At 41.0% G+C, this 27164-nt stretch overlaps 1 protein-coding gene and 1 pseudogene across 5 annotated transcripts in view; both read left to right on the forward strand.

Moving 5' to 3' along the window:
* daam1b (dishevelled associated activator of morphogenesis 1b) overlaps nt 1–27164 on the forward strand; it is a 56028-nt gene that overhangs the window by 23766 nt on the left and 5098 nt on the right. For 3 of the 5 annotated variants that reach the window (XM_088325575.1, XM_088325574.1, XM_088325576.1), the window contains 22 exons: nt 6231–6508; nt 7777–7866; nt 11049–11120; nt 12447–12541; nt 12614–12947; nt 14881–14991; nt 15076–15179; nt 15942–16008; nt 16074–16191; nt 17530–17668; nt 21784–21842; nt 21901–22442; nt 22508–22615; nt 22936–22965; nt 24595–24692; nt 24779–24863; nt 24954–25060; nt 26189–26277; nt 26338–26506; nt 26597–26704; nt 26784–26844; nt 26915–27046. In XM_088325575.1, the coding sequence (XP_088181701.1) occupies nt 6317–6508; nt 7777–7866; nt 11049–11120; nt 12447–12541; nt 12614–12947; nt 14881–14991; nt 15076–15179; nt 15942–16008; nt 16074–16191; nt 17530–17668; nt 21784–21842; nt 21901–22442; nt 22508–22615; nt 22936–22965; nt 24595–24692; nt 24779–24863; nt 24954–25060; nt 26189–26277; nt 26338–26506; nt 26597–26704; nt 26784–26844; nt 26915–27046 (2910 nt within the window). In that variant the 5' untranslated portion in view covers nt 6231–6316. The remainder of the gene's footprint in view (nt 1–6230; nt 6509–7776; nt 7867–11048; nt 11121–12446; nt 12542–12613; nt 12948–14880; nt 14992–15075; nt 15180–15941; nt 16009–16073; nt 16192–17529; nt 17669–21783; nt 21843–21900; nt 22443–22507; nt 22616–22935; nt 22966–24594; nt 24693–24778; nt 24864–24953; nt 25061–26188; nt 26278–26337; nt 26507–26596; nt 26705–26783; nt 26845–26914; nt 27047–27164) is intronic. The other 2 variants (XM_088325577.1, XM_088325578.1) reach the window with 2 other exon arrangements.
* On the forward strand, nt 20512–20676 carry LOC148346651 (U2 spliceosomal RNA; annotated as a pseudogene).

A 27164-nucleotide genomic window follows, 5' to 3' on the forward strand; every position in this document is an offset into this window, starting at 1 on the left:
ATTGTGTTTGCTGTTAAACGTCATGTTGAAATATAATATTGTGAATGTGCTTGATTGCTGTTGAGATTGTCAAGAGAGGTTGTTCAAACCTCACACTGTTTGTTTGCTGTTATTAGTGTCAATAAATTTGTTCAAACCCCCCAAAAAATAGGGAGAACTTCGTGTTCATTTAATCAGTATTAGCTAGCTTTTGGTTTTATCTTTTTTTTTGTCAGCACCAGACCTTTCCCCTGTTCTTGGTGTTTGGATTGTTTTGACTGAGGTCACTGCACAGTGCTCATTGGTGTAATTTCTTTAGTATAACCGCATGTCAAGGAGTTTGAAGCATACTTTGTTTGTAATCTGACCAAATTTGATGACATTTAGATTTCTTTGTACTTGACTAAAGCGGAGGACCATGTGTGCTTTGAATTTTGCAAGGATGCAGGTTCTTGTTCCTAAATAATATAGTAATGTCAGATTGGATTTTTAAAATGACATCATTGCTGTTTGGGGGTAAAATACAATGTAGGGAATCAGAGCTAATGTCACCATATCTCCGTCTTCAGTTTCCGAAAGACTGCGACTTTCTTTGCCGAGTGTAAAATGCATCAGCTGGTGGCAATGATGCAACCTTTTGTCCTCTCTCCGTTCATCATGTCATTGACATTTGAAAGCCGAGTTCAGCCAGCCGCAGGACATTTGGAAGAGCTAGCTTCCTTGCACCTGACTGGACCACAACACACTAGTGCACAGTTTTGGCCCTCCAGCAATATATGATTGACAGCCACTGAGACGCTCTGATATTAATCTCCACATAAGCTGCCATTCAGCATTTCTGTCGTGGCCCACTTCTTTTCCAATATCTGTCCCTAGTCTGCGTGTTTATCCGGGAGGACAATTGTTCGCAGGGGCATTGGGTAATTGGTTGCATGTTAAATATGCTGTCCAGCTGTACTCAGCACACTATCACCAAAAGTTGTGTTTTACGCTAGCGTTTACTTTTGGGGCTGGCAACATTTAATTGCAGGACAGACTGTAGCAAACAACTTGTTTGCTCCTCGGGGAAAATATAGCGTATCTGAATACAGTGCCTTGAGTTTCAAGTGACTAAAATATTCCCATTAAATGGAATGGAAATGCTCCCCCCCCCAGAAAAAGCTCTAATGTAAGATTACATTTTAAATGATTATTTATGTTTTTATTTCAGGACTATCATGCTTCTCTACCCTAACCAGTGCAACTGGGTTGGATGAAAGGGTAATCACCAAGCTCCATTCTCAAGTACTGCTTGGAATAATTCCAAATAGAAGGGTTTCCACAAAGCTGTAACTGTCACATGTTGAAAATTGCAAACACAAAAACCCATCCCCCGCAACCCTCACCCATAATTACCAAATATGGTTGGTAGAGGGTTTGCAGTGACATGCTTGCATTTAATGCAAATATACGTTGTGTGAATATGTAGGTTGGCCTGGGATTAGCTTTAGCGTTAGCATTCATTAGGAAGGATGATGATCAAATCGACAGTCTGATCCAGCCAAAATCAGTAAAGAAGATTAGAAAAAAACTCCTGTGTCGCTACAGCTTTTGTGGGCTTGTCCCCAGACACAGCTGCATTTTCTACTCAGAGCAGCTCCGGCCCGAGATATAAATTATTTAGGACTCTAAATCATTATGTAATTATATGAATACATGATCAAGACAAGTCGTGTTTATTTGTGTTGCCCTGAATCACAAGAAGTCTCAAAGGGCTGTACAGACTATGTTTACACCATCTCCTAAAACCTACACGAGGGCAAGGAAACACACAAAATTCTCAGCATGAGGAAATAAAGAAACCTTGAGAAGGGGCTGGACATGAGGTAATCCTCATTCCAGGATGACCAGGCTGCAATGGATCAACAAACAATACACAGACATCATGGTAAATGGTCTGCATTTGTATAGCGCTTTTCAAGTCACTGAAGACCTCCCAAAGCGCTTTACAATGTGCTTCACACTTGCCGATTCACACACACTCACACATCGATAGGGGCGTCAGCCATGCAAGGCTTATCTGCTTCTCAGTGGCATCAGTTTCTTGCACACTTCGACATTTAACCCGGAGGAGTCTGGAATTGAACCTGTGACCTTTCTGTCACAAGACAATCGCTCCACCTCCTGATCTACTGCCCAACTGTTTGACAGCACACAGCCTATCACAGCCACAGACAGTCACGCCCACCCAACACACGCACGCACACACACACACACACCAAGCCCTCCGGAACCTACCCCCCGTGAAACTGCCAAAATGTAAACCGTGAAACAGCAAGGGACTACTGTATATGTTCCCAGTTTGCCAGTTTTAGTCCACCGCAAAGCAAAAGGGGAAATGGTAAAAAATATTAATAGCATTTTGGCAGTGGAACAATCATCACATTGGCTGTGACCTGGGACGAAGGAGGTTGTATGACTTTTTCTTTTAGGATGTGTAGTTAACAAATAGTAGTGGTTTAAGTTACAAAATTCATTCGCTCCATAAGCAATCATATTTCAAAGACTAAATGTTTATGCTGGGAACCTTCCCTCGGAAAATGTTGGACTATTAGCGATCCCAAGAGCAAAGAAGAAATCCGCAGGTTCGAGAGCGTTCTCCATTCGGGCCCTGGTGCTGTGGAATGCATCAACATAAAATATAGTTCTTTCATAAGCTATAGAATATAAGTGTGTTTTAGGCCTGGGTTTAAATAGTTACTCTGAGGTTGCAGAATCTCAAAGGGCAGATCATTCCACTGCACCGGGACCCGAATTAAGAACTCTCTCAAACATGTGGATTTCTTCTTTGCTCTTGGGATCACTAATAGTCCAACATTTTCCGAGGGAAGGCTCCGAGCATAAACATATGGGGAATTAAATCTGAAAGATATGAGGGGGGGCAAGTCCATGCATCATTTTGTATAATACCAACAAAACTTTAAAATCACATCTCAAACTGACAGGTAGCCAGTGTAGGTTAGCCAAAATCAAGGTAAGGTCTTTTTTTGTTTTAGTAAAAGCTTCGATACATCATGATTAAATCATTACAAAATGGATAATTAAGATGAATTAAGTGATATCATGTTTTGTGAGAACTTTCCCCTGGGGACAAGAAGTCAAGGTCAGACGCACCAATGCCCCTGCCGCTGAGGGCAAGTTGATTATTTGCTTCAAAAACCTATGAGAAAAGTAGTAGGAATGAGTGTGGGCTGTTTTTGTGACCTGGGACGAAGGAGAGAGTATGACTTTTTCTTTATGGATGTTCAGTTAACAAATAGTAGTGCTTTGAGTTACAAAATTCACTCGCTCCATAAGCAATCATATTTCAAAGCACATAAGACTAAAGTATTTCTCTGAAGGTTCTGCGCTTTTGGTTTTATGCAGGCTGCATGGAAGGAAACTTGATACTAAGAAAAGGCTGAGCTATGCCAGCTGCTACAAAAAGAGCTGATTACGCACGTGTTTCCAATACCCTACCGGCCACTTTGTGAAATTCTTATTAGCGTCCTGTAACTGCCGGCCCCTTGGACTTTTCTAACAGCGCTCTGATCAAGCCTTTCAGCGCAGTAATGAGTCCATAACGCAAGACATTTGGTGGCAAGTAGGAAAGCGTGTCGCGCAGTTTCCTCAATTTCCGTGAGGCCTGGCATTGTTTAGCCCTCGTGACCCAAGGTCGTCTCTGGGTTCAAAGGCGAATCGAAACACCTCAGGCAGGAAAACTTGATTCAGACGGTGGACCGATTTTCTAAATGTGCATCCATGGTAGTTCCACGATTTGTAGCTCAGAGTTCCCCTGGCAATGCGAGGAATGTCCTCTTGTTATCACAAGTCCGTGCAATGTCACAAAATCACAACCATCTGTTAGAATACTATGGCTCGCAAGATGACAATTCCGATCACGGCGTACAAAAAGCCAACAAAACTGTATTTTCAAATGGAAAAATGAGCGCGGTCGCCGTCTCACCAGCTTAAGAGTATAAAGTCGGCTTAAGCTAATAGAAAAGGATAGGCAGTTTTGTGGACTAATATGGTCAAGACATGCTTTCATGCTCCGCCGACTGGTGAGCGCGAAGACGTACAGTTGCCGCCAGCCGAGGCCCCCGCAAGTCTATCGAGAAAAGTCAAGGATGTGTCAAAATAAACAAGTCCTTTGGTGTGCTTCCATGTGTGGCTCATTGCCCCGCACCACTTTGTCACTAGCGCCTCCGTCGTTGCCTCCCTCCCCTTTTTTAGGAATATGATTAGGCCAAACAGAACCGGTTGAGTTGTTAGTTTTTTCACAAAGGAAACAAAACAAAGAAACTCTTGTTTGAATTGCTTGTCAGCTTAGTATAAAATATATCATAGTTCAAGGGTAGATTTACATGCTGAATATCATAACGTATTCATAATGTATTCTGTGTAGCACTATTTAGTTACTCTATATAACACGCTACAGTGGGCATTTGCACGTCACACTGGGTATTTGTATATTGTATTCTTTTGGCTTTATTATTGTACTGTTCTCAGCTCAGGGATGCTGCTGGAAATGTGAATTTCCCTTAGGGGATGAATAAAGTATCTCTCTCTCTCTATCTCTCTAACTAACTAACTAACTAACTAACCAGGAGAAAAGGGCTTTTGTTCACAGCAGAGAATATCTTGACATCTGATTTATCAGGGTTCCGCCGATCCTTAAAGTATAAAAAGGCAGGCACTGAATTCATTGTTCTAAAAATAAGGCCTTAATTGATATTACAATGTCTTAAATCCAATTTTCAAAAGTCCTAAACAATATTTGAATTTGTTTCAACTAAAAAGGTTTAGTCTCATTAATAATTGCCTTCTTTTAAATTCACTGATTTGCTTTGGTGGCAACCTCGTGTGACCACAATTACTTAACTATCAAAACAGTGATGTGGTTTCAGTCGGGCATTTCAGATCAGACGCATGACTTAGGTCAGGGGTCTCCAACGTGCCTGCGGGCACCAGTGTGCTGCCCCCTAACGACAGCTGAGGACCTGTTCTGCAAATAACTCATCAATGCTTGGTCGTTGTGATTTTCCGTTGAAAATATATTTTTTAGAGGTTGAGTCCTTTCAATCGTACTTTAAATAATTAACCTGTTAGTAACATAGTAACAACAAAGTAATAACAAGTTATTTTAGAAATGCATATCAAATTGCATGCCTTTTGCGCTAATATGTAACAAAAAGTAGCTTTCAGCTTGAAAAAGGTTGGAGACCCCTGTCTTCGGTCTATCAACAATACACATAACAACCTCGGACTGAAACGTGTACTTTGGACTGTGGAAAAGTGTAAATTTATTGTGAACTGGCTTTCCGACAAACTGTTTTCGCCATGGCTAATAGCTTTGCCAGGTAATGTGTACGAGGCACGTTGTATTGTGTGTACAAGATATATTTGTTTTGTTTTCCTTTTGTCTTCTTTGTTTCAATTGTGCTTTTTTTGTCAACTTGGTCTTAAATTTTATTTGGAAAAGTATTAAAAAAAAGTCTTAAAGTCTTGAATTTAACCTGCCTTAAGCTGTAGGAAACCTGCTTATGGGACAGCAAGGTTCCTTGGTCCACAACCGATGGCGTTTTTCATCTCGTTTTCTTAAATCTTTTTCCCAGAAATACAGTTTTAGACTCCAGACGTGTCTGAATCCATTGCGTTAAAATGTAAAACCTGTGACCACCATGGATGAGTCTCCACAAAACACCTGTTGGTCCATGCCGTTGTCCCCGTGCAATCCGAGACTTGTGACGTCTTAGTTTACCAGGCAGCCTCTGTGCCGTTTTTCCCCTTTGGCGGCGATCCAGCTACAAAGTCAGCCGTTAAAGTAGTGATGATAATATTCTAGTGTTATCACGTGGCAGTGGAGAGTCTCCTACTGACTTCCACAGCGTTGCTCATCCGTGACAGCTGAACCCCGCTCTGTACTTTATCTAAAACGGAGCCAAGACGGTTGCTAACAAGTAAAGCCTCCCTCTCGCCTTGGGAAGGGAAAGTCCGACTCGGTAGACAATCGGGCCGATTGAGGCAGCTGCTTTCGGGGTTACTCATCGTTTCAGTGACTCCCGTCTGAGGAGTTTTAAGTTCTTGTGTGTCCACCTGGCTAGTCACAGGGTGTGTCACCGGCGCTGCTGAGAAAGTATCGTTTTCCCTTTCAAGCAAGACACTAATTGTGTCAGTATCGTAATTTCATCTAATTACTATTCATAATAACGTCTCGTTTTGTTTTTCAGAACCGTCTGACGAGGCCAAGGTCTGAGGTGGCGGAGGCCGCGACGAGGCCCTTCTAAAGGAGCCTCCGCAACCCTCCCTGCCCAACATGCCCCCCCGGAAGCGAGGCGGCCGCGGCAGCGGCGGGGGCATCTCCTCGTTTTTCTTCTGCTGCTTCAACAACAGCGACCACCCAGAGATCACCTATAAACTCCGGGAGGACTTTGCTCTGCAGGCCATGGAGCCGGCACTGCCCATGCCAGGTTATGACGAGCTGGATGGTATTTTCTCTGAGTTGGTGGTAAGCAAGCCAGTTTTTCTTCGTGGTTCGTAGTTCAGAACAAATCCTTGCATTTTTTTATCTCACAAGTGAAGGTATGCTGACATTCTTCAACATGCAATTGACAAAATGGTCGAAAGTACAGGTTAAATGAACTCTGGTTCTGGGGTGTTTTTGTTACAAATTTTAAGACCCAGTTTGGACTTGTTGCGGTTCCACAAACAAATCCCTTTTAGTTCCCCGTTGTGCAAACTCAACAAGGCCTTGGCGCTCTTCCAAACGCCGGAAGAGCAGCGTCTTCATTGTTCAGCTTGTCTTGTGAGTTAACCACTCTGCCATTCTTACTCTTCTATTGTCACCTCTAATTCGGCCTTTTTCCCCCCGTCTTCCTTCCACCGCTCTTTCCATCTACTGCCGTTGCCACAGTAATGTAAGCATGACATTTTTTTGCACTTGAATGGCCTTCATTCAGTAGCCCTTCATGTCCGCCATTTGTTAATTGCTTGTTTTTGTCCAGCGCCCTTTATGAGTGTGTAATTGAGTGTGACGACAAACGAAGTGGGGGCTTTTCAGTCGCTGTGTTTACCGAAAAGAAAACGACCACGCGCTTATAGGCCTTTTCACTGCGTCTCATTGAATTGAAGGAGGACTCGTAAGTCGGTCATCAAGCACTCGCAAAGCTCGTCTTTCTTCTATAATGAATCAATTAGACATTCATTCAAACAATCTCAAGTACACCCTCAGAAAACAGACTCTAAATATGAATATAATGTACATTCTGCATAAAGTGATCATCAAAAAAGGGATGGAAGAATTAGTCCAAAAAAGTATCCTTTTAAATGAACCGTATTTTACGGAGTACAAGGCACACCCAAAAAGCCTCCAGATGTTTGTTACCACATGTCGGACAGGCAGAGCAGCACCTTGTATCCCCCCCTTCTTACTCATGTGGCCTAAAAGAAAGGCCTCAAATGCATATGACAAGGTGTCAGGCAGGTAGCAACTGGCTTCACTTCACACGAAAGTGAAAATCACGTCAACCTGTCATCGGCCGTCCGTTTGAGCGACACTTGCTTTTCTCTCTGGCTCATCTAAAACCACAATCTAATGTTTGCGATAATGTCGAAAGCCAGACCCAACATCAAGACTCCATCTTATCTTGCGTCAGGGTGACCTCATCGACGAGACACCCGCAGTGACTGTGGGAATGAGATCTTCCAGACCGATGGATGACTCCCCAAAGTCTTCATTATTTTGATTTTTTTTTTTCTCCCCCCCCCAACATGCAGGACGAGCTGGACCTCACAGAGAAGCACAGGGAAGCCATGTTTGCTCTGCCCGCTGAAAAAAAGTGGCAGATCTACTGCAGCAAGAAGAAGGTAAACGTTTTTCTTCATTGAAGCCTTCATTTTCCACTCTGCTGCCATTAACTCCCTGTCCTTAATCTCTTATCGGGTTTGTCGCTTATGCTTAGAAGTTGTGCCTTTTGTCTGCTGAGAATGACTGAGGTGTGCAATGAGACTCGGTTTTGCCAGCAGGCCCTCGCGACCACCCAAAAAACTGAGCCGAGGTTCCACATCAGGCTTTCAAATCTCACTCCCTAGCCTGCAGGCGCGTTCCCTCTGTGGCAGACCACAGTAACATAAAATCAAAAATCTAATTGAATTCTCATGTTTTTGTGAGCGTAAAATCTGAGAAGTTGGGACATTTGCATGACAGAATAGAACCACACTGATGGGGATGATCATGTAGAGAGAGGAAGGAGAAAAGTCTCCCATCTGGACGTGGAGCTTCCATCTGCTCTCGCTTTCCCTTTTCACTCGTCGCGAGCAGGAAAGTGGCAAGTTTGCCAATTGCCTTTTCCTATCATTTGTGAAAGCCCCAAGTGTGCGCTCCTGAGGAGGAAATCCTGTCTGGGACAACACTTTTGAAATATGTGTTCTAAAAAAAATAATAATCAAGGAACGACAATGGATCATTCAACTTGGCTTGAGTTAAATCCAAATATTAATATTAACTGCTCCAGCGATGGAAGCATCAATACAGCAGTAAATTGGAGGTGAGACATCCTGGCTTTTTACGCCGATCAAGCTGTGAAAACACGTGGCGCACACTTTTCCCATCATGTATCTTGGTTGCTGTTCGCAAAATCCCCAACCTGTTTTGAATTAGGCATCACGCTGACATCAGTGGTACCTCATCAGGTCTATTTTTTCAGGCTCGACTAAGCTCTTTAGGCAACAAAACGCTTGTACGGTGCTTGCAGTTAAACGGTGACTTGCGTGGAAATGTTCAATTGGCCAGTTTGTCCTTTTTTAGCTGGAGGTGTCGATAAATTTTACAGCTACGTTTCCCCGCAAAAGGACATCCTGAATTAGCCCTCAGGAATCGTGAAATTTAATCTTGCCAAGACGGAACATAGACTTTTTCCACTTCATTTGTCCGCACAGGAAATTGAGTCAGAATTATTGTTCCCTGACGCCACTTTTATTTTACCTACTTGATTTGTCAGAGAATTTTACAGACATTCCTTCAGAAAACCCTCGTTGAAGTACGTTCTGTCAAATTTGCCATAGTCGGTGGTTATAAAAAAAACTACATGTCCTTGTTCAAAAGAAACAAAGGCACAAGCACGTTTTCAGAGGCACTTTTGCAGGTGCAAGATGATTGGTTCATTGTCAACAAAGCCAGTAATTCGTAGACAGTTCTGTTCCTGTGAAATAAACTTTTTAGCCGTGAATGGCACTGAATGTCTAAAGTCAAGTCATGTTTATTTGTATAGCCCTTAATCACAAGAAGTCATAAAGGGCTGTACAGACTATAACAAACTACATACTGTTATTACCCCATCTCCTGATCTAAAACCTACATGAGGGCAATGAAAAACAAAACCTCAGCATGAGGAAATTAAGAAACCTTAAGAAGGGACCATACATGAGGTTATTACCCCTTCCAGGGTGACCAGGCTGCATCAACAAACAATACAGAGACATCTTCAACATGAAATATAGGTCATTCATATGCTAAAGAATATAATTGATCATACTCAGAGACAGCACCTTCATCACCTCGTCACCATTGTTTTTCATAGAAGATGTTTACAATTGTGCAGAGACATTTCAATGCCATGGAACTGTAATGGGTATAGGTCAGATTAACAGTGTCTTTGATCATTTAATCAAATAGTATTGTTCTTAAATGTCGTTTATAACAACCTAGTAAACATTGTTTGCAACCAGATTAGACCAGGCACTCCAGGGTAAACGTATATTCGAGACTTGATGAAAGAATGGCAGAAAAAATGGGCAAAAATATTTACAATGCCGTGTGTGAAGACTGGCCTAAGTTGCATTAAAAGTGCAATGAAAATTAGTGAAATAGCATTTAGAAGATTACATATACCCATATTTATATTTAAAAAAAAAATGGTATGTGCAGCCTTTTTAGTTTTTACATCCATATAATTGGGTTTAGCAATAAGGTGGCCTCAAGTGTGTGGTCTGTGTTATCTCATGTGATTTGATCTCGAGCATCAGCTCATGGAAAAAGAATTCTGCCGTTTTTCTCTCGTCCCAGATAGTGGCCTCATTGGAACAGCCCAAAAATAGCTCTGCATGACACGTTGGGAAATCGAGAGTGAGGAAGCAGAAAGGTGCGCTGTGGCGGGTTTCAAAGCCCAAATTCAATAATGCATCATGTGTCCACTAAATAAGTTTATTGACTCTTTTACCGGATTTTCTTGTCTTTTTATTCTCAACTAGCCTTGCTGTAACCGCCAGCAACTTGGTAATAAGCATGATTTATTGGCTAATTGATCAACCAAGTGTTCAATTTCAAGCATCACAAAAATCAAACAAAAACACTCACTTTCTTAATGCATTTTCAACCATCAACAATAGTGGAATACACTCCCTGCCTCCTGCGCTAAGTGCACAACTATATCACAATGTTCAAGCGCTGACCTCTCCAATGAAACATGAACTCCTGTGCTTGCAAAAAAGGAGAGCGTTCCCAACTTTCATCTGCTCATTAATAGTCTCTCCCCGGTGGACAAATCGGCCGGTTGGGTCGGAACACCCTCCTCTCCCCTTCCCTCGCTGTCACTTCCTCGCAGGCTGGCCAAGAGAAAGCGCTTTTTCCGTGGGAGCCGTTTTATGAAGTGCCGCCAATTAGTGCACGGAGTTTGTAGCCTGCCTCATGCTTAATAGTGCATAAATAGTGCATTAGGATCAAGTCTGTTTCGCGTAGAAAATTTGGATCGTTCTGACATTTATTTTCTTATGTGCCCATTGTGAGATTAAAACTCAGCAGGAAGCAGTGTCCTCAATCCACAGTTTGAACGTGGGTCTGATAATCTTTTGCCAATTTACTCAGGCAGCTGTGCTTCCAGCTGCGGAACCTCTCAAAAGAAACTGGGTTGGCCAAGTGTGTCGCCCTACTTTTGGGGCGGTTTCTTGGTCATACCTCAACCATCACGTGAAATGAAACAATTCCATGTGACTTATAACGCCAGCAGGCACCTTTTTGGTCTTAATCAAAAGTGGTTGGTTGTGTTTTGCAGGAACAAGAAGAGAACAAGAGTGCCACTAGTTGGCCCGAGTTCTACATTGATCAGCTCAATTTAATGGCAGCTGTAAGTTGCAACAACAATTTGACTGAAAATCATTTCTAGTATTTTGTTTCACAATTTCTCAATATCAAATCGAAATCATCCCTCAGTGGTTCATTAAAGAGTTATTAAAGCGGTACAGTATTTTCTGAACTATAAGGTGCATATAAATCGAAACGTGCGTTTATGATCTAGTGCCCTTTATAGTCCAGAAATTATGGTAATTTTTTTCTACATGTGTCAATATTAAAGGTAATTTTGCTTTCATGGGGAAAAAAAACAATCGCTTTTTCCTCTATCTTTCTGGAAAATCAAATTGGTATATTTTTTTCCTTTACATTTCCGTTACTATATACTGTAAGCCACTGAAAAATGGTCTGGCAACCAAAAATTCCTCATTTTCTTTTAGTATACTAATTATCTGCTCATTAGGTAGTACAGTACATTTAATTACTTCTTTTGTTTGATAAAACTGTTTTAATAATACACTGTAAAAAAGAACAAATCATTAATTACAAAATCTTGCTTATCATTATTTTCTTATCCTGGAAAAAAAAAGTTACAACCTAATAAAGAAGGTACCACTAGCAAATAATCGTCACTTATATGAGGTAATTTCTCAAGATAAAATTATAGTAAAGCTTGAAAACAAATATTGTAAAATCTCAAATTACCGGTACTTAAAATCTATTTGATTTTTTTCCTTTTCATACACTAGTTATCCACTCAGTAGGTAGTATAGCATATTTAACAACTTATTTTGTTTGATGAAGCTGTTTAAGATAACACTGTTAAAAAAAAAAGCAACGGAAAAGTTGCAACGTAGTAAAAATAAATGTTTGCAGATAATTCTTGCTCATTTTAATTTTGTCAAGCGGAAAATATTGTAAAGCTTGATAAACTGACATTGTAAGAAAAAATATTCAATTATTTTTTATGCAATTAATCTGCTCATGAGGTAGTACAGTATATTTTATAAATGATTTTCTTAACTTTAAGATTGCCCTGTAAAAAATAAGAAATCATATTAAGTAAAATATTTGCATATAGTTTTGCTGATTTTCACAAACTGGCAGATAATTGCCCATCTAAGTACCTTATTTTTATTTTTTATAACATATAGTTAATTCTATATACGATTTTCTTTTTATAATTTAATTTCATAAGGCGTTAAAAAAATCTTAAGTCTTGAATTGAACTTGTCTTAGGCTGTAGGAACCCTGAAAAGGTTGAGAAACACTGATCTATCATCCAATATAGAATTCACATAACTACAGATTATTTTACATTTATTCATTCAGCTTCTCATATTCGTTAAAAAAGAATGACGTCTACATGTTTGTGGCACAGCGAAAGACACTTCTGGCCCTGGAGAAGGAGGACGAGGAAGAGCGGAACAAAACCATTGAGAGCTTGAAAACTGCTCTAAGGACTCAACCGATGAGGTGATAACAAAAATCCCCAAATCCGGTTTGTGCGCCAAAGTCATCTTCTAAATGTGTCGTCCCCCTCGAAAGGTTCGTGACGCGTTTTATCGATCTGGATGGCCTGACGTGCATCCTCAACTTCCTAAAGAGCATGGACTACGAGACCACCGAGTCTCAGATCCACACGTCGCTTATCGGCTGCATCAAAGCACTGATGAACAACTCGCAGGGCCGCGCTCACGTCCTCTCACATAGCGAGAGCATCAACATTATCGCTCAAAGCTTGGCCACAGAGAACATCAAGACCAAAGTGGCCGTCCTGGAGATCATGGGCGCCGTGTGCCTGGTGCCCGGTGGTCACAAGAAGATCCTGGAGGCCATGCTGCACTACCAGCGGTTTGCATGCGAAAGGACGAGATTTCAGGTGCTTGCTAATCATGTGGTGACTAGGGCTGCATCTAACAACTGTTTTAACCGTCTACTAGACAGACTATTGAAATAATTAGTCGAATAATCAGATAATTATTGTTTTTTTCTTAAATTTAGCATGAGATGGACCTAATTGCGTGGCCAACGATAAACACAACAAAAATGGGGTATAATGAAAAATCATTTAATGAACATACTGCAGATTCGTACAAAAATGTAATAAAAATACCCTATCTAAAACCAATAAGGCACACTAACAGTCCACTAGTCACTTAATCATGTGGAAAATGATAATAGACAAGAAAATTGGGTACAATGAAATATACATAATTTATTGCACAATGATTATCAAAAGCATTATTAGAGATGAATCAACTAAATTTTACTCTAATTTGCTTGTACAAAATTGCATGATTCTATGAAATGGCTACTTTCATTAGCGTTTTTATGATTAAGATGAGTATTTTGCATTGTGATGCTCCATCCATATGAAAAATTAAATTCAAATTTAAATTTAAATTAGGTAGTGTTTGGTCAGTAGAGACCTTAATCTATAAATAATCTTCTATTTTTTAGGGAAAGGCAAATCAATTCTAAATTAAAATCAAATACTGTATTTTCAACTAGAAGGCTCACATAAAATCCCCGAGTTGGCCAGAAATTTGAAAGTGCGCCTTATATATGACAAAATCTATCTATCTACCTATCTACCCTGGTCCATATCCCTCGAGAGGGGGGACAGCAAGACATGCACATACACAAAAATAAAGTAGGGAAACAGTAGCAAAAAACACAAAAAAATTGACCATGGCCAACCCAAATACCCAAACAGGTTAAGCACCTCGGCACCCAAGTTGGCATGCTTTTGTCCCTCCAGATGAAACAGGACACAAGAAAGCGGCCATGACACTCGGGTCAGGGTGACACAACACACTCTTCTGTTCAATAGCAGGGCCCGACAGCTTTCACTGGACATTACTGACCAAAATTTGAAAATGTTGTACTCAACGAGAATCTAACCTAGGTCGTGGCATTAAAAGGACTGAAATCTAACCGTTAGACCACCAGTGACAAAGATGACGTATGACCTGGCATTCAATTTTATCTCATTATCGCACTTTTTATTACAGCGCCAGAAATGAATGTTAATGAATGGAGAAAACACAAAGTCGTCCTAAAGGACATCAATAAATTTCGAGTCTGTTTCATCAGCAGATACACCAAATGTTTCCCTCGTGCTTTTTTGCCTTTGTTTATGTTTCTGTTTTCTCCGTTCGCTAACATTTGTTTCTGGCACTGTGAGTAAAAATTTGTATGATGAGACAAATCTAATGCCATTTTGTACATCATCTGTATCACTAGTAGTCGAGTGGTTTGATTCCCCTTGCATTTTTCCAACTTTATGGCTCTTTTAAAGTGAAACATACGCATACAAATTTACAATGCATGTCATCAAAACTGTTTTGGATTGAATGTTGAGAATGTTGCCAAGGCGAGTCAGACTCCGTTTCGTTTAACTGTTCATTTTAAATGTTTGTGCATCACCAAATTACTGCTATGATACACAAAGTTTGCTTTGATAACTTTGCTTGTAGTCTTTTTATTGGCTGGATTCAGCCTAAAATGTTCCCAAACTTTAGAAGTTTTGGAATGCCTACTTGATGCTGACGCCATCATTTCGGTATATTACGGCTAGAGACAGGAATGCTATTGCACATGAGCCAATCTCAGAGATTATATTTGTGTGGAGATGCCTCACTCAGTTGGAAAAACGTGTCTGGCGACAGTAGTCGACAATGGAATTCATTGTCGACTATCTATACGATTTTGTCAACGACGTCAAGTAATTTTTACAGCCCTAGCGGTGACATGATGAAGTGTGTTCAGGTTCATCCCTACATGTTCATGTTTCACACCTTAACCTCCAGACGCTCATCAATGATCTGGACCGCAGTACGGGCCGATATAGAGATGAGGTCAACCTAAAAACCGCAATCATGTCTTTCATAAATGCTGTGCTAAGTCAAGGGGCAGGCGAGGTAACCACCTACTTTTTTATTTTTTTTCTCGTTATTTTGCAGCCTGCTTTTAGTTAAAACGCTTTTATTTTGTACTTATTTCAGACGAGTCTGGAGTTTCGCATCCACCTGCGATACGAGTTTTTGATGCTGGGGATTCAACCGGTCATCGATAAGCTCCGTTCTCATGAAAACGCCACGTTAGACAGGTGAGGTCAAATCCACTTGAGAATTTCTGTTAAAAAAGTCTTGTGGAGCTGACGCAGAAATTGTGCAAAATGAAGAGAAGTGGTAAACGCCAGTATTGAAAATGAAAAAAAAGATTGATGAGAGTATTACACTGCATGCTTTTAAGCAGTCCTCCAAACAAGAATGCCTTGAATTGCTAATAGTGGGGATGCTTAAATCGCTACATTTTCAAATGGAAAGCAAATTTCCCGAATGAATCAGTTGATTTGTGAAAATAACGAATAAACAGATTTTTTTTCTTGCAATGGAAATGTGAAACCTTTAACCCAGTTGAGTTGGATACTTTAAAAGAAACAGAAATGTGGCCTTTTATAAGACTGTAGTTTGGGGAATGTGTACAAATTATTTGGTTGATGTCCTGAATAAGCTTAAGAGTTTTGACTGTTTTTATTGGTCAAGAAATGTATGTAAATAGCATTTATTTGGAAACGTTGCAATGGAATGAATAACGTTTAAACAGACAAAAACTAATAAGTGGAGCATAATACGATTGAAACAGTTATTGAAAATATTGGTAGTACTTTTTAAAGTGAAAGCTTTAAACCTAATGTAAAAAGTGAATGCCGGGCAAACTTATGAATTAAGGTAGCTTTAACCTTAGAGGTAAAGCGGCTTTAGGCTTAGAGTGAGTGCAACTCTAAGGTTAAATCTTTTACATCGACCACATTTTACTATTGTTCATCCCAAACATTGACTTCTTGTGCCCACTAATCCCCTTGCAGGCATTTAGACTACTTTGAGATGCTGCGGAACGATGACGAGCTGGCTCTGTCGAAGCGATTTGAGTCGGTGAGACGAGCAAATATCCCCCCAAATTCAAATATCATTTACTGACTTCCTTCTCGTGTCCGCAGGTCCACATCGACACCAAAAGTGCCAGTCAGGTGTTTGACCTTATCCGCAAGAAGATGAACCACACAGACGCTTATCCGCACTTTATGTCCGTCCTCCACCACTGCCTCCTCATGCCACGTAGGTGTTAGCTAGCGCGTGCTACTTATCATAAACCATATAACACAGCTTCATTGTAGCGGTTGCGCCGCTTAAAACAAACACTGGATTTGCGGCTTGTGGTGTCAGGCCCCAGAAAAAAAGTTTAGTGTGTTGACTTTAGCTACGATAAGACAGTTGCAGAATTCCAAGCATGCACTTACTTGCTCTTCAAAGTCAGATCAAGTTATAATGGTTTTAAGGGAACACGGGCACCTATCCAAGCGTAACACATAAAATACGTCATTTTTACGAACGTTGTTTTCCTTTGAGAAATTTGATCTGTGGGGATTGTGTACAGGTGCATTTATTATAGTACAGAGATCCCTCGGTTTTTTGGGGGACCAGAACCAGCTGCGAAAAGTAGCGACGCACCTTTATCTACAAATAATAACACACAACCCATAATTGCTGTTGAAGGGATGGTCTTTATTGTCAATGTACAAAAGAAGTGGAGGGCTTCTACTTTCAGTGTAAAAAAGTCATTTACAGAGCAGCATCAGGTGTCTTAGATTTGAGCCAAGTCACGATGATTAGAATAAGAGTTCCAAATGTAGAAGTTTTCCACGAGTTGTAGCTCAAGGTCATTTATTTCATAGGTAATCTCGCGTGGCTAAAATACAGTCTCTGCAGGGTTTTTTGGGTTTGGACAAATTTATTGACACTAAAAACAGAAAACAATCATGACAATCTCAACAGCAATTAAGCACATTCACAATATTATATTTCAATATGACGTTTGACAGCAAACACAATGTGAGGGTTGAACAACCCTTCTAGCTTATGAGGGTTGTTAGCTTAACTGTAGCAGTAGGCCGAACCTTCAGCCTTGCTATTGCTTTCTCTCCCGCCGCTGCCTCATTTGATTCCCGGATCCAAAAACAATCAATGGAACACCTGGTGGTGATCACCGTTCTTTTGCGTTCTTATGTCTTTCTTAAGAGTCCAATTTAATTAATTAATGTTTTTTCAATGTAACGAGCTGCTAAAAGCTAGTGACTGCTATCCTTCCCAATTGATTTTGATTTGGAGACTAAGTCTACGCATGCCCACCCCAGCTGTCTGACTGACAGCATACACCAGCCTATCACAGTCGCATATGCAAACAGTCACGTCACTCGCTGCACGCACACACAATCTGCCCCGTGCAGGACTTCCTGTGTGCTCTCTCTGACCACAATGAACGATTCGTTGATATCAATGACAATAAAGACAATTCACTTCAAAATCTGGAAGGAGTGAACCAGCGAGCGGTATCTGTAGTTGCAACGATAAAACGATACAGTCCCAGATTAATTTTTTTTTTCTCTGTGTGCGCAGATAAGAGGAGCGGCAACACGGTACAGTACTGGCTGCTACTAGATCGCATTGTCCAGCAGATGGTGCTGCAGAATGACAAGGGCCACGATCCGGACGTCACGCCGCTGGAGAACTTCAACGTGAAAAACGTAGTGCGCATGTGAGTTCTCCGACGTCACCCATTGAGTGCAGTTATATTACCCTCAGTTTTGCAAAAAATATAAAAGTGTGAATTTTGGCAGAAAAAAAAAAATCACGAGTATTTCAAAAAGGTTTATATTACAACTGGGTGGTTCCAAAATGAATTTTTCACAAAAGTGTAATATTGATAAGTTAATCGTTTAGTAGAAACACAAAATAAGGAGAGAAGACAGTGGCTTTTGAGTTTGCATGACGAACAGGGGAAAGCCCAAAGAAACAAAACTCTAACCTGTCTTTTAAGGGGTGTGGATATCAAAGAACAGCAACATCAGGCAGGACAAGGAACGCAACCTCCACGTGGTGTCCTGTGGACGGCCACATGGCCGACGAATGCGTCTCCCACCCGCTACACGAACGCTTCGGTACAAGTTACCCAAAGCTGACCTCATCCGCTTTCGGAGCGGCCAATTCGTGGAACTCGTAACACAACCGAAGCGTTCCATGTCGTTCCTAAAGATCATCTTTAGACGACTTGAAGCGATCTAACAACAACAACAACAGCAACATCACGACATGCTGTCAGTCATATTTTGATTAATATTTTATTAAACATAGATAGGATAATCACACTTAAAATGTGGCGGTATGTACCGTATTTTCCGCACTATAAGGCGCACCGGGTTATAGGGCGCACCCCGAAAAAAAAGTTTTTGGTCCTATATTTGACATACATAAAACGCACCGGATTATAAGGCGCTACAATGGGAACGTGGACAAAAGTCAGATAGTTCAGTCGAACTTATTACCCCCTTAACATTCCGAAAGCTTGCAATGAAGCAAATACGTGTCGTAGACACGTGCAGATGCAGTGTCCGTAAGATGTCACTCAAATGCATCGATCCAAATATCATTCGGAAGGTTAAAGTCTTGGGATTCAAGAAATGCCAACCATTCCTTAGTTTCTTTTTTATTTTTCGCTCGCAACTTTACTGTGCATATGACAATAAACACTTGGAATTGAGTTTAATTTAAAAATAGACAGTCCATTCCTTCCATTATCTGCACCGCTTATCACAGAAACATCGGGTTCAGTCTGAAACAAGATACAGGGAAAATATATAGCCGGAGTAGCTCACCGAAGTGGTTGTGTTCAATAATAATGTGCAACCATGGTCCTCTTATATCCGTGAGTGTAGTAAATCCAGGAGAGTAAAATATTTACAAATACAGAATGGTAAAACATGTTTCCTCTATGCCAGGGGTCGGGAACCTTTTTGACTCAAAGAGCCATAAAGGCAAAAAATATTAATTTTATTTTGGGAAAGAGCCACACCATATATTATGAGACAAATTTACTAAATTGCTAAACCGGCGCCCCAGACAAAAGCTTAGTCTTCAGCACATTTATTTTTGATGATTTGATCAAAATTATGAAAAGAGAATAATGCCAGAGCCCCTGTCCCAAATTCAACAAACCGACCACTTTAAACTTGTCTCTTTCTTGCAATTACTCAAGATCGGTTAAACTCCTTTTGACCCTTTTTTTCATACATATTGGTTTCAAAACCAGATGCAAGCATTTATTTTGTAAAAACGTCACAACATTCTGAGAATAGGGAGCCTTATGTGCTTACCTTTGGCGAGAGATGGGAGGGAATGCTTGTACTTTTTGCATAGCTCCACCCATCCCTCCCACTCACCCAATCAAATGACTAAGTTCTCTTCCGGTGTTTTGGCGTATTTACAGTTCTGTGGATTCATCATAAAGTATCTGAACACTGAACACAGATTATACAGTGAACTTTTAAATAAAGTATTCTTTAGCGTTGTACAGCCAAAACGAGTTTTTTTTCCCCCCTTTTTTGTGTGACACCTTGACTGTAAATTGTAGTGAAAAACGTGCCCTATATATACTGCGAAGTGTTGCTTTTGAATTTAGCTTTGTTTGGCTTTACGTGTACCTGAATAGGATTGACAACTCCGGTTTTGAACAAGATGGAGAAATTTTGCATGCAATCAAATTGGTCTCTGAGCCACAGATACTCATAGAAAGAGCCATATATGGCTCGCGAGCCATAGGTTCCCGACCCCTGCTCTATGCTGTAGACAACCAGACCTGCTATTCACATTCATCTTTTTCGGCCAATTGCAGGCTTTGTTTTGCCGCTTTAGCCTATGCCAGCCTGTAAGTGATAAAAAGGATCCGCCCCCTTTACCTCAGAATAACTTTAGCCAATAGTGATCGATTCAAATGATGATTGACACATTGGTTAGCCAATGAAACGCCGGTAAATAAATCCCAGCATACACCGCAGACTACTTGGCGTTTGGGGTAAAATCTAGTCGGCGGCTGCTGCATTAGTTGCAAGACTTTGCGACTTAATATTGATCCATAAATAAGGCGCACTATACTCTTAGGGATCATTTCTATAGTTTTTGATTGTGTACCATCTATGAAGTTAGTTGTGTACTACCTATGTAGTTACAATTGTGCAACTTACAGCCCATTTTGATTTTTGCAATCGGGAGATGGAATAAGAGTCTAGGCCGGCTGTGATTTTTGGACTGTGGACTTTAATGAAGGACAAGCTTGCTCTGTCCACTCCACGCATCGGCCCGGTATTGCAGTACCTCCGGGAACGGTGCATTCGCAATGATCGCAGCAAGGCTTTAGGGCTAGGACCTTAGCTTGGCCTTTTGGCTGAGAGTAAGTGTCCCGGCTCCTAGGCTTTGTAGCATATAATGAACTGACCGATAACGGATAATGGATAATGAATAACGAAGATAGATCAATAACCCTTAAAAACCCCCGACTAAACAGTATTGGATAAGTGGTTAGGACTCAGCGATCTCTGATGCTAGGTCCTTAGCTTGGCCTTTGGCTAAGTCCTTAGCTTGGCCTTTTGTGTACTTTCTATGAAGTCACTATCTTTGATTTTTGCATTTCGGAGATGGAATAAGAGCTTGCTCTGTCCACTCCACGCATCGGCCCGGTATTGCAGTACCTCCGGGAACGGTGCATTCGCAATGATCGCAGCAAGGCTTTAGGGCTAGGACCTTAGCTTGGCCTTTTGGCTGAGAGTAAGTGTCCCGGCTCCTAGGCTTTGTAGCGTATTATGAACTGACCGATAACGGATAATGGATAATGAATAACGAAGATAGATCAATAACCCTTAAAAACCCCCCGCTTGATTGCTGTTGAGATTGTCAAGAGGGGTTGTTCAAACCTCACACTGTTTGTTTTCTGTTATTAGTGTCAATAAATTTGTTCAAACCGACATGCTCCGTCCACTCCACGCATCGGCCCGGTATTGCAGTACCTCCGGGAACGGTGCATTCGCACTGATCGCTGCTTGGCTCTGTGGCTAGGACTTTGACTCAGCCTCTTGGCTGAGAGCAAGTGTCTCGGCCCCTTGGCTTTGTAGCGTATTATGACTTGACCGATAACGGATAATGAATAATTGATAAAGAATATAGAACAATAAACCTTACAAAATCCCCTTACACTGTATTATAAGGCGCATGGTCAGCTTTAAAAAAAAAAATTAAGGCTTTTAGGTGCGCCTTATAGTGCAGAAATTACGGTAATAAAAAAAAAACAAAGGTGTAAGTTATTTAGGGATCAGGTATATTGTAAGCCTTGACTTCAACCTGTTGTAGCTTTTCTTTTCAGGTTATATGTTAATTCCGCTATGTGTTGTTTGTTGCAACGTGCCTGAAGAATTACACATGTGAAACCATGTATAAAAAATACTCGTTACATGTAAAACAATCTTTCATTTTCTGTCTGTAATCAAATCACAGCCACAGCTGTCTTTTTCTCTGCTCGACTCAAAATAAGAAGGGAATACATCAATGGATTTTGAACTTGCAAGGAGAACAGGAGTGGGCCCAACCTTTAGATAAAAAATCCAACCTGTTCTAAAATGTTTCTCCCCAAAGCTCTTTCTTATATATTAAATCTCCTAGGTTACAAAAATCAAATCTGCTCAATAGGGTGTGGAAATCAAAGTACTGCAACATGACTGGCTGAAGGTGACAATGATGTAATCTTATTCAACTATTGATCTCCTTAGCAGGTGTCCAATAATAAAAATTGAATAAAATAAACTAATATTCCATCGTGTTGTCCAGGTTGGTCAATGAGAACGAAGTGAAGCAGTGGAAGGAGCAGGCGGAGAAAATGCGAAAAGGTGAATATGGTTGGAGAGTGTGCCTACCAACCGCCTCACTGCTGCCTTTCCCGCCCAGAGCACCATGAACTGCAGCAGAAGTTGGAGAAGAAAGAGCGCGAGTGCGACGCCAAGACGCAGGAGAAGGACGACATGATGCAGACGCTCAATAAGATGAAGGAGAAGCTGGAGAAGGAAAGCGGCGAGCACAAGAACGTCAAGCAGCAAGTGGCTGAACTCACGGCACGACTGCACGAACTCAGCACGGTACGTCACAACAATCAAGCCAATCTCGCCCTCTTTCATTTATTGTTACATTTCTCACAGAGGCAGGCTGCTGTAGTTCCTGGCGGCCCCCCCTTCGCCCCTGGCGGCCCCTTGCCGCCATCACCCATGCCCTCCTTCCCCGGTTTGTGCCCGCCTCCTCCACCACCACCTCCTGGTGGCGCCTTACCTCCCCCGCCTCCCCCACCTGGCGGACCTCCACCTCCACCAGGACGGCCGCCCATGGTTGGTGTCCCCCCGCCACCTGGTGCCCCACTGGGACCTTCGCTACAGAAAAAGAACATCCCTCAGCCTGGCAACCCGCTAAAATCCTTCAACTGGTCCAAGTTGGCCCAGGTAGGGAAGACGATGGAATTAGGGTCTCGCTTTTGTTCTTTTGACGTCTTGTTTCCCCCGCTCAGAATAAACTGCAGGGCACCGTTTGGATGGACGTGGACGACGCTAGGGTTTTCAGAATCCTGGATCTAGATGACATCGAAAGGACCTTTTCAGCCTATCAGAGACAGCAGGTACATCTCATTTATGTTATGTTCTGGGGTGGCCACGTGGAAAAGTTGTGATAATTTTGTGTAATGTGTTCATCACCAATAATCTTTTATGTTCATCAGCACAGTAACAGGGAATGTGCATGGATGATATTGTACACTTTATTATGGAATGACGAACACAAACGCATCTTGCCTCACTACTCCAGTGCTAAATGAGCTTCTGCTTTTTATTTCGGAGGGAGATTTTTGTGCATTGTGTACGGGCTGCCGTCACGTAACTTGCTTGCCTCATTCTAACGACTGCTTCTACGTCTTCCCCTGCTTCCCCGGCTGCACTTTAGGACTTCTTTACGATCAATAACAGCAAACAGGTGAGTGAGTGCGCAGAGTCTGGAAAACGTGTTGCCTTTTTACGACACTTTTTATGCACTTGCAAGTTCATTAGCTACACTTCAGACTTCTCTTGATGGTGTCTGTAACGCTTAAACACCAACCTGGGAAAAATGCTTACATGAATTAAAGATAAAGTGAGTAACATGGAAAAGATTTGTTTACCTACAGGGTTCCTACAAGTGCTGGAAATCCTTGAAAACGCTTGAATTTTGATGTTGCGTTTACAAGAATTTAAAAGTGCTCGAATTTTGAGTGTAGTGCATTCTAAATGCGGGAAATTGCTGCCATGTTTCTCAGCAAGTCTGCTTAAAAACAACACAGACATTGCTCTCTGGTGGCTTCACTTTGCCATTGCATTTCTTCTTCCCTGTAGCTCGTATTAGTTTGTATGGCTTTGTCCTATGAAGCATCATCACCTCTTAAGGGACAGGTGAATGCTATGCCTAAAATGGGCACTATGAAATGTGTATTAGGCCAAGAAATACATATCTGTTATAGGCCATGTAAAAAAATAACGGTAGCGTTTCCTAATGGTAAGTTGCAATGGGAAAAACTTTGGCGCCGAAGTGCACGTTTTGGCGCCAGAGTGCGTGCTTCGGCTGAAGTACGCAGCTTGGGGTTTACTTCGGGCTGAGTCCCTCTAATCAAGTGTGCACTTCGAAGTGCAGGGCAGAAATTAACACTTCGGGGCAGATGTGCACATTTCGGTGATGTGCCGCAAAATGAAACTGAACAAAATGGCAAAAGAAAAAATCATATTCTGCAAATTACAAGTTGCAAATAGTGAAATATATGGATAAAAAAACAGCAGAAAGATTGTAAAACTTGTAAGCAATAGGCGAGAAGCGGAAATGACGTCTGACGTGACGACGTAGAAGTGGAAAGTGGAAGTGGCACATTTTCTACTGTGACACTGAGGATGAAAATGTCTTAGGATTTAGTGATTTGGAGTTAAACTGATAGTTTGGTAAGCATGTTCTTTATGATAATTATCTGATTAATATAACCTTGGTGCTGAACTGCAGCTCCAAAGTGTGTTACTGAAGTAAAAATGTAGTGCTCTGAATAATTACTTGAGTGAAAGTGCATGCTGTGCAGGAGTAGAAAAAACTGGCGAGAGAGGAGCCCAGCTTGGCCCAGCCCAACTTAATGATTGAGATTTTATGCCCGAACCGGGTTGGGCCCCGGTCCCAAGATCTCTGTTGCACCTATGGGAAGAGATTTGTCTCAAAAACAAATATATTTGCGATTTACTCATGATCTAAATATCAAATATCTTGATAAATGCACACACAAGATTAAAACTTGCGTATGTAAATACCAGATATATTTGTGGCTCTGCAAAATACATAATTCACACCCGAGTTAGTGTTTTAATGGTACTGGAGGTATTGGAAAAATTGACTTTCAAAGCAAATTTGGCAATGAAAAAGGTGTATGAACCCTGTACCTAATATATTGGCAAAGCATGTTCTATCTATTTCACTTTAGCTTTCATTTTAGGTCTCCTTTCTTGTCTTGATATTTCCTGGGTGACTTTCTAGTGGATATCATGTGTGCAACTAAAAACAGACAGTTAAGCAGTGATATTTGTCTCTGGATGACAGAAAGAGGCAGACGACGACACGTTAGGCTCCAAAAAGGTCAAGGAGCTGTCTGTGATTGACGGACGCAGAGCACAAAACTGCAACATCCTCCTCTCCAGGTAGCGAAATGACAGCCAGTAATTATTTATCACCCATTAAAGATGAGGTCATTGCATGCCTATTATGTTTTTTTTTTGCGCCGCAGGTTGAAACTGTCCAATGAAGAGATTAAGAGGGCAATCTTAACCATGGACGAACAGGAAGACCTCCCCAAAGACATGCTGGAGCAGGTGCTGCCATCCCTCACCTTACTTTGCTTGTTTTAACTCGCGTGTTTAAAAAAATCAAACTACATGCCGTCTTCTTTTGTGGCTCTCTAGTTGCTGAAATTTGTCCCGGAGAAGAGTGACGTGGACCTGCTGGAGGAGCATAAGCACGAACTGGACCGCATGGCCAAACCCGATCGCTTCCTCTACGAAATGAGCAGGTTAGAGATTCAAGAAAATGTCTTAAAGGGGAACATTACTGCCACAAAGCAAATTTATCGCCTTTTGCTGTAGAAAAAGGCCCGTAGTTTAACTATGTTTTAGTTCATTATATAAAAAGTTTGGGAATTTCAAAAAGAAGTCTGTATTTGTTAAGTAGGACTGATATATTTTTCTAAAACACAGAAGACTCAAAGATGTAATCTCATGGAATCATTTTCAATTAAAAAACGGCACCATTTATTTTTGTATTTAAAATCCCAATTTACCAGTATTAAAAGTGTGTATTCTGTTTGTGGGCAGCACAAAACCAATACTTTGATTTTCCTTTTCTTTTTTTTGTGATCTGTTGACTGTTTTCATTTATTATCTTGATTAGGGATAGATGTCACTATTTTTTACTTTGGTTTGTCCCCATTTATCTTACAGTGAAACAAACAGTAAACATGTTAAAGTAAAAAAAGCAATAATTGTTTGACTATAAGGTATAAAATAAGGCTCAATTCTTCGAACATTAGAGTGAAAAAAACATATGAAATGAAATGACATTTTCACCTTTTTTAATTTTAAAATAAACAAAGCAAAATAAGTGGTTTTTTTGTGTGAAAAAGGAACAATTCTAAAATATGAGTGTAACACTTACCCTTTTCATTATAAAATACAAGAATAAGGATACATTCTAAACTGTGAGGGTGAAACATGAAATGAAATCTATTCACCCTTTTAATAAACATACAAAAACAGAAAAAACTTAAATACAAAAAAATAATATGGAAAGATTCTAAAATCTTAGAGTGAAATAAGTTATTCAAATTATTAAAGAGTAGATATATTAAAATAGAAAACTAAAACAATTAAAACATGTTCAAAAATTAAAAACACTTTACAAGGTAAAAATAAATCACAATTGTAAAGTGTGTTTTTGAAAATAAAACCTGATTTTTTGGGGGGGTCTTCAGAGCAGAACGTCTGGGTCTGTTAAAGAAAAAGCCGTGTTATGGGCTCACTGACTGTTTACTTTCCGATTTTCAGTCTTGTACACAAAGTCAATAATCTCAATATTGGGCAATTTTCTTTCTTTCTTGTTATTCATTGAAATTGGAGCCCCGCTTTCTCACCTTCCAATCTAGAATCAACCACTACCAGCAGCGATTGCAGTCTTTATACTTCAAAAAGAAGTTTGCAGAGAGGATCGCTGAGATCAAGCCCAAAGTTGAAGGTGAGCTTCCTTCGTTTTCTTTTATGTTCCGATCTTGAAACGGCATCTTGGCATCCGCAGCTTTGACGAAGGCTTCCAAAGAGGTTTTGCACAGTCGGAACTTGAAGCAGCTCCTGGAGGTGGTTTTGGCCTTTGGGAACTACATGAACAAGGGCCAGCGGGGGAATGCTTATGGCTTTAAGGTGTCGTCGCTTAACAAGATTGCTGACACCAAATCCAGCATTGACAAGTAAGGGCAGTAGAAGAAAAAAATGGTCGTGTTTGTGTGGAATGCATTGAAATAGCGTGACCCCTTTCTAAATTGTTTTCCGGTCACCAGGAACATTAATCTTCTGCACTACCTGATTACCATCCTGGAGAAGAAATACCCCAAAGTGCTCAATTTCCACAGTGACTTACCCAATGTCCCCGAGGCAGCCAAAGTCAAGTAAGTGGAATACGTGGACACGCACTTTCTAGTGAAATGGATTTGAAATGAACTGATTCACTCCGGATTGCTCTTCTAGCATGACTGAATTGGAGAAGGACATAGGCAACCTGCGCAGTGGCCTGAAAAGCGTGGAGAGCGTACGTGAGCTGCATGTTTCATTGCATTTGTTCCACACACAAGTAACAATTTTGCCTTTGGACACGGCAGGAACTGGACTACCAGAAAAAGCGGCCACAAGAACTTGGTGACAAGTTTGTGTCTGTGGTGAGCCAGTTCATCACCCTGGCCAGCTTCAGCTTTTCCGACGTGGAGGACTCTCTAACGGAGGCCAAAGACTTGGTAAGATAATTGAACAACTAGCCTAGCATGCTGCCTGCAACAAACGCGTGTAAGGAGTCAATAGTTTGGTCGTCATTCTAATTGCCTGCTTTTCCTGGAAAATACAAAGCGGGACAAA

This window comes from Urocampus carinirostris, chromosome 20 (genome assembly GCF_059441175.1).
Source record: "Urocampus carinirostris isolate Australia breed hairy pipefish chromosome 20, RoL_Ucar_1.0, whole genome shotgun sequence".
Classification (NCBI taxonomy): domain Eukaryota; kingdom Metazoa; phylum Chordata; class Actinopteri; order Syngnathiformes; family Syngnathidae; genus Urocampus; species Urocampus carinirostris.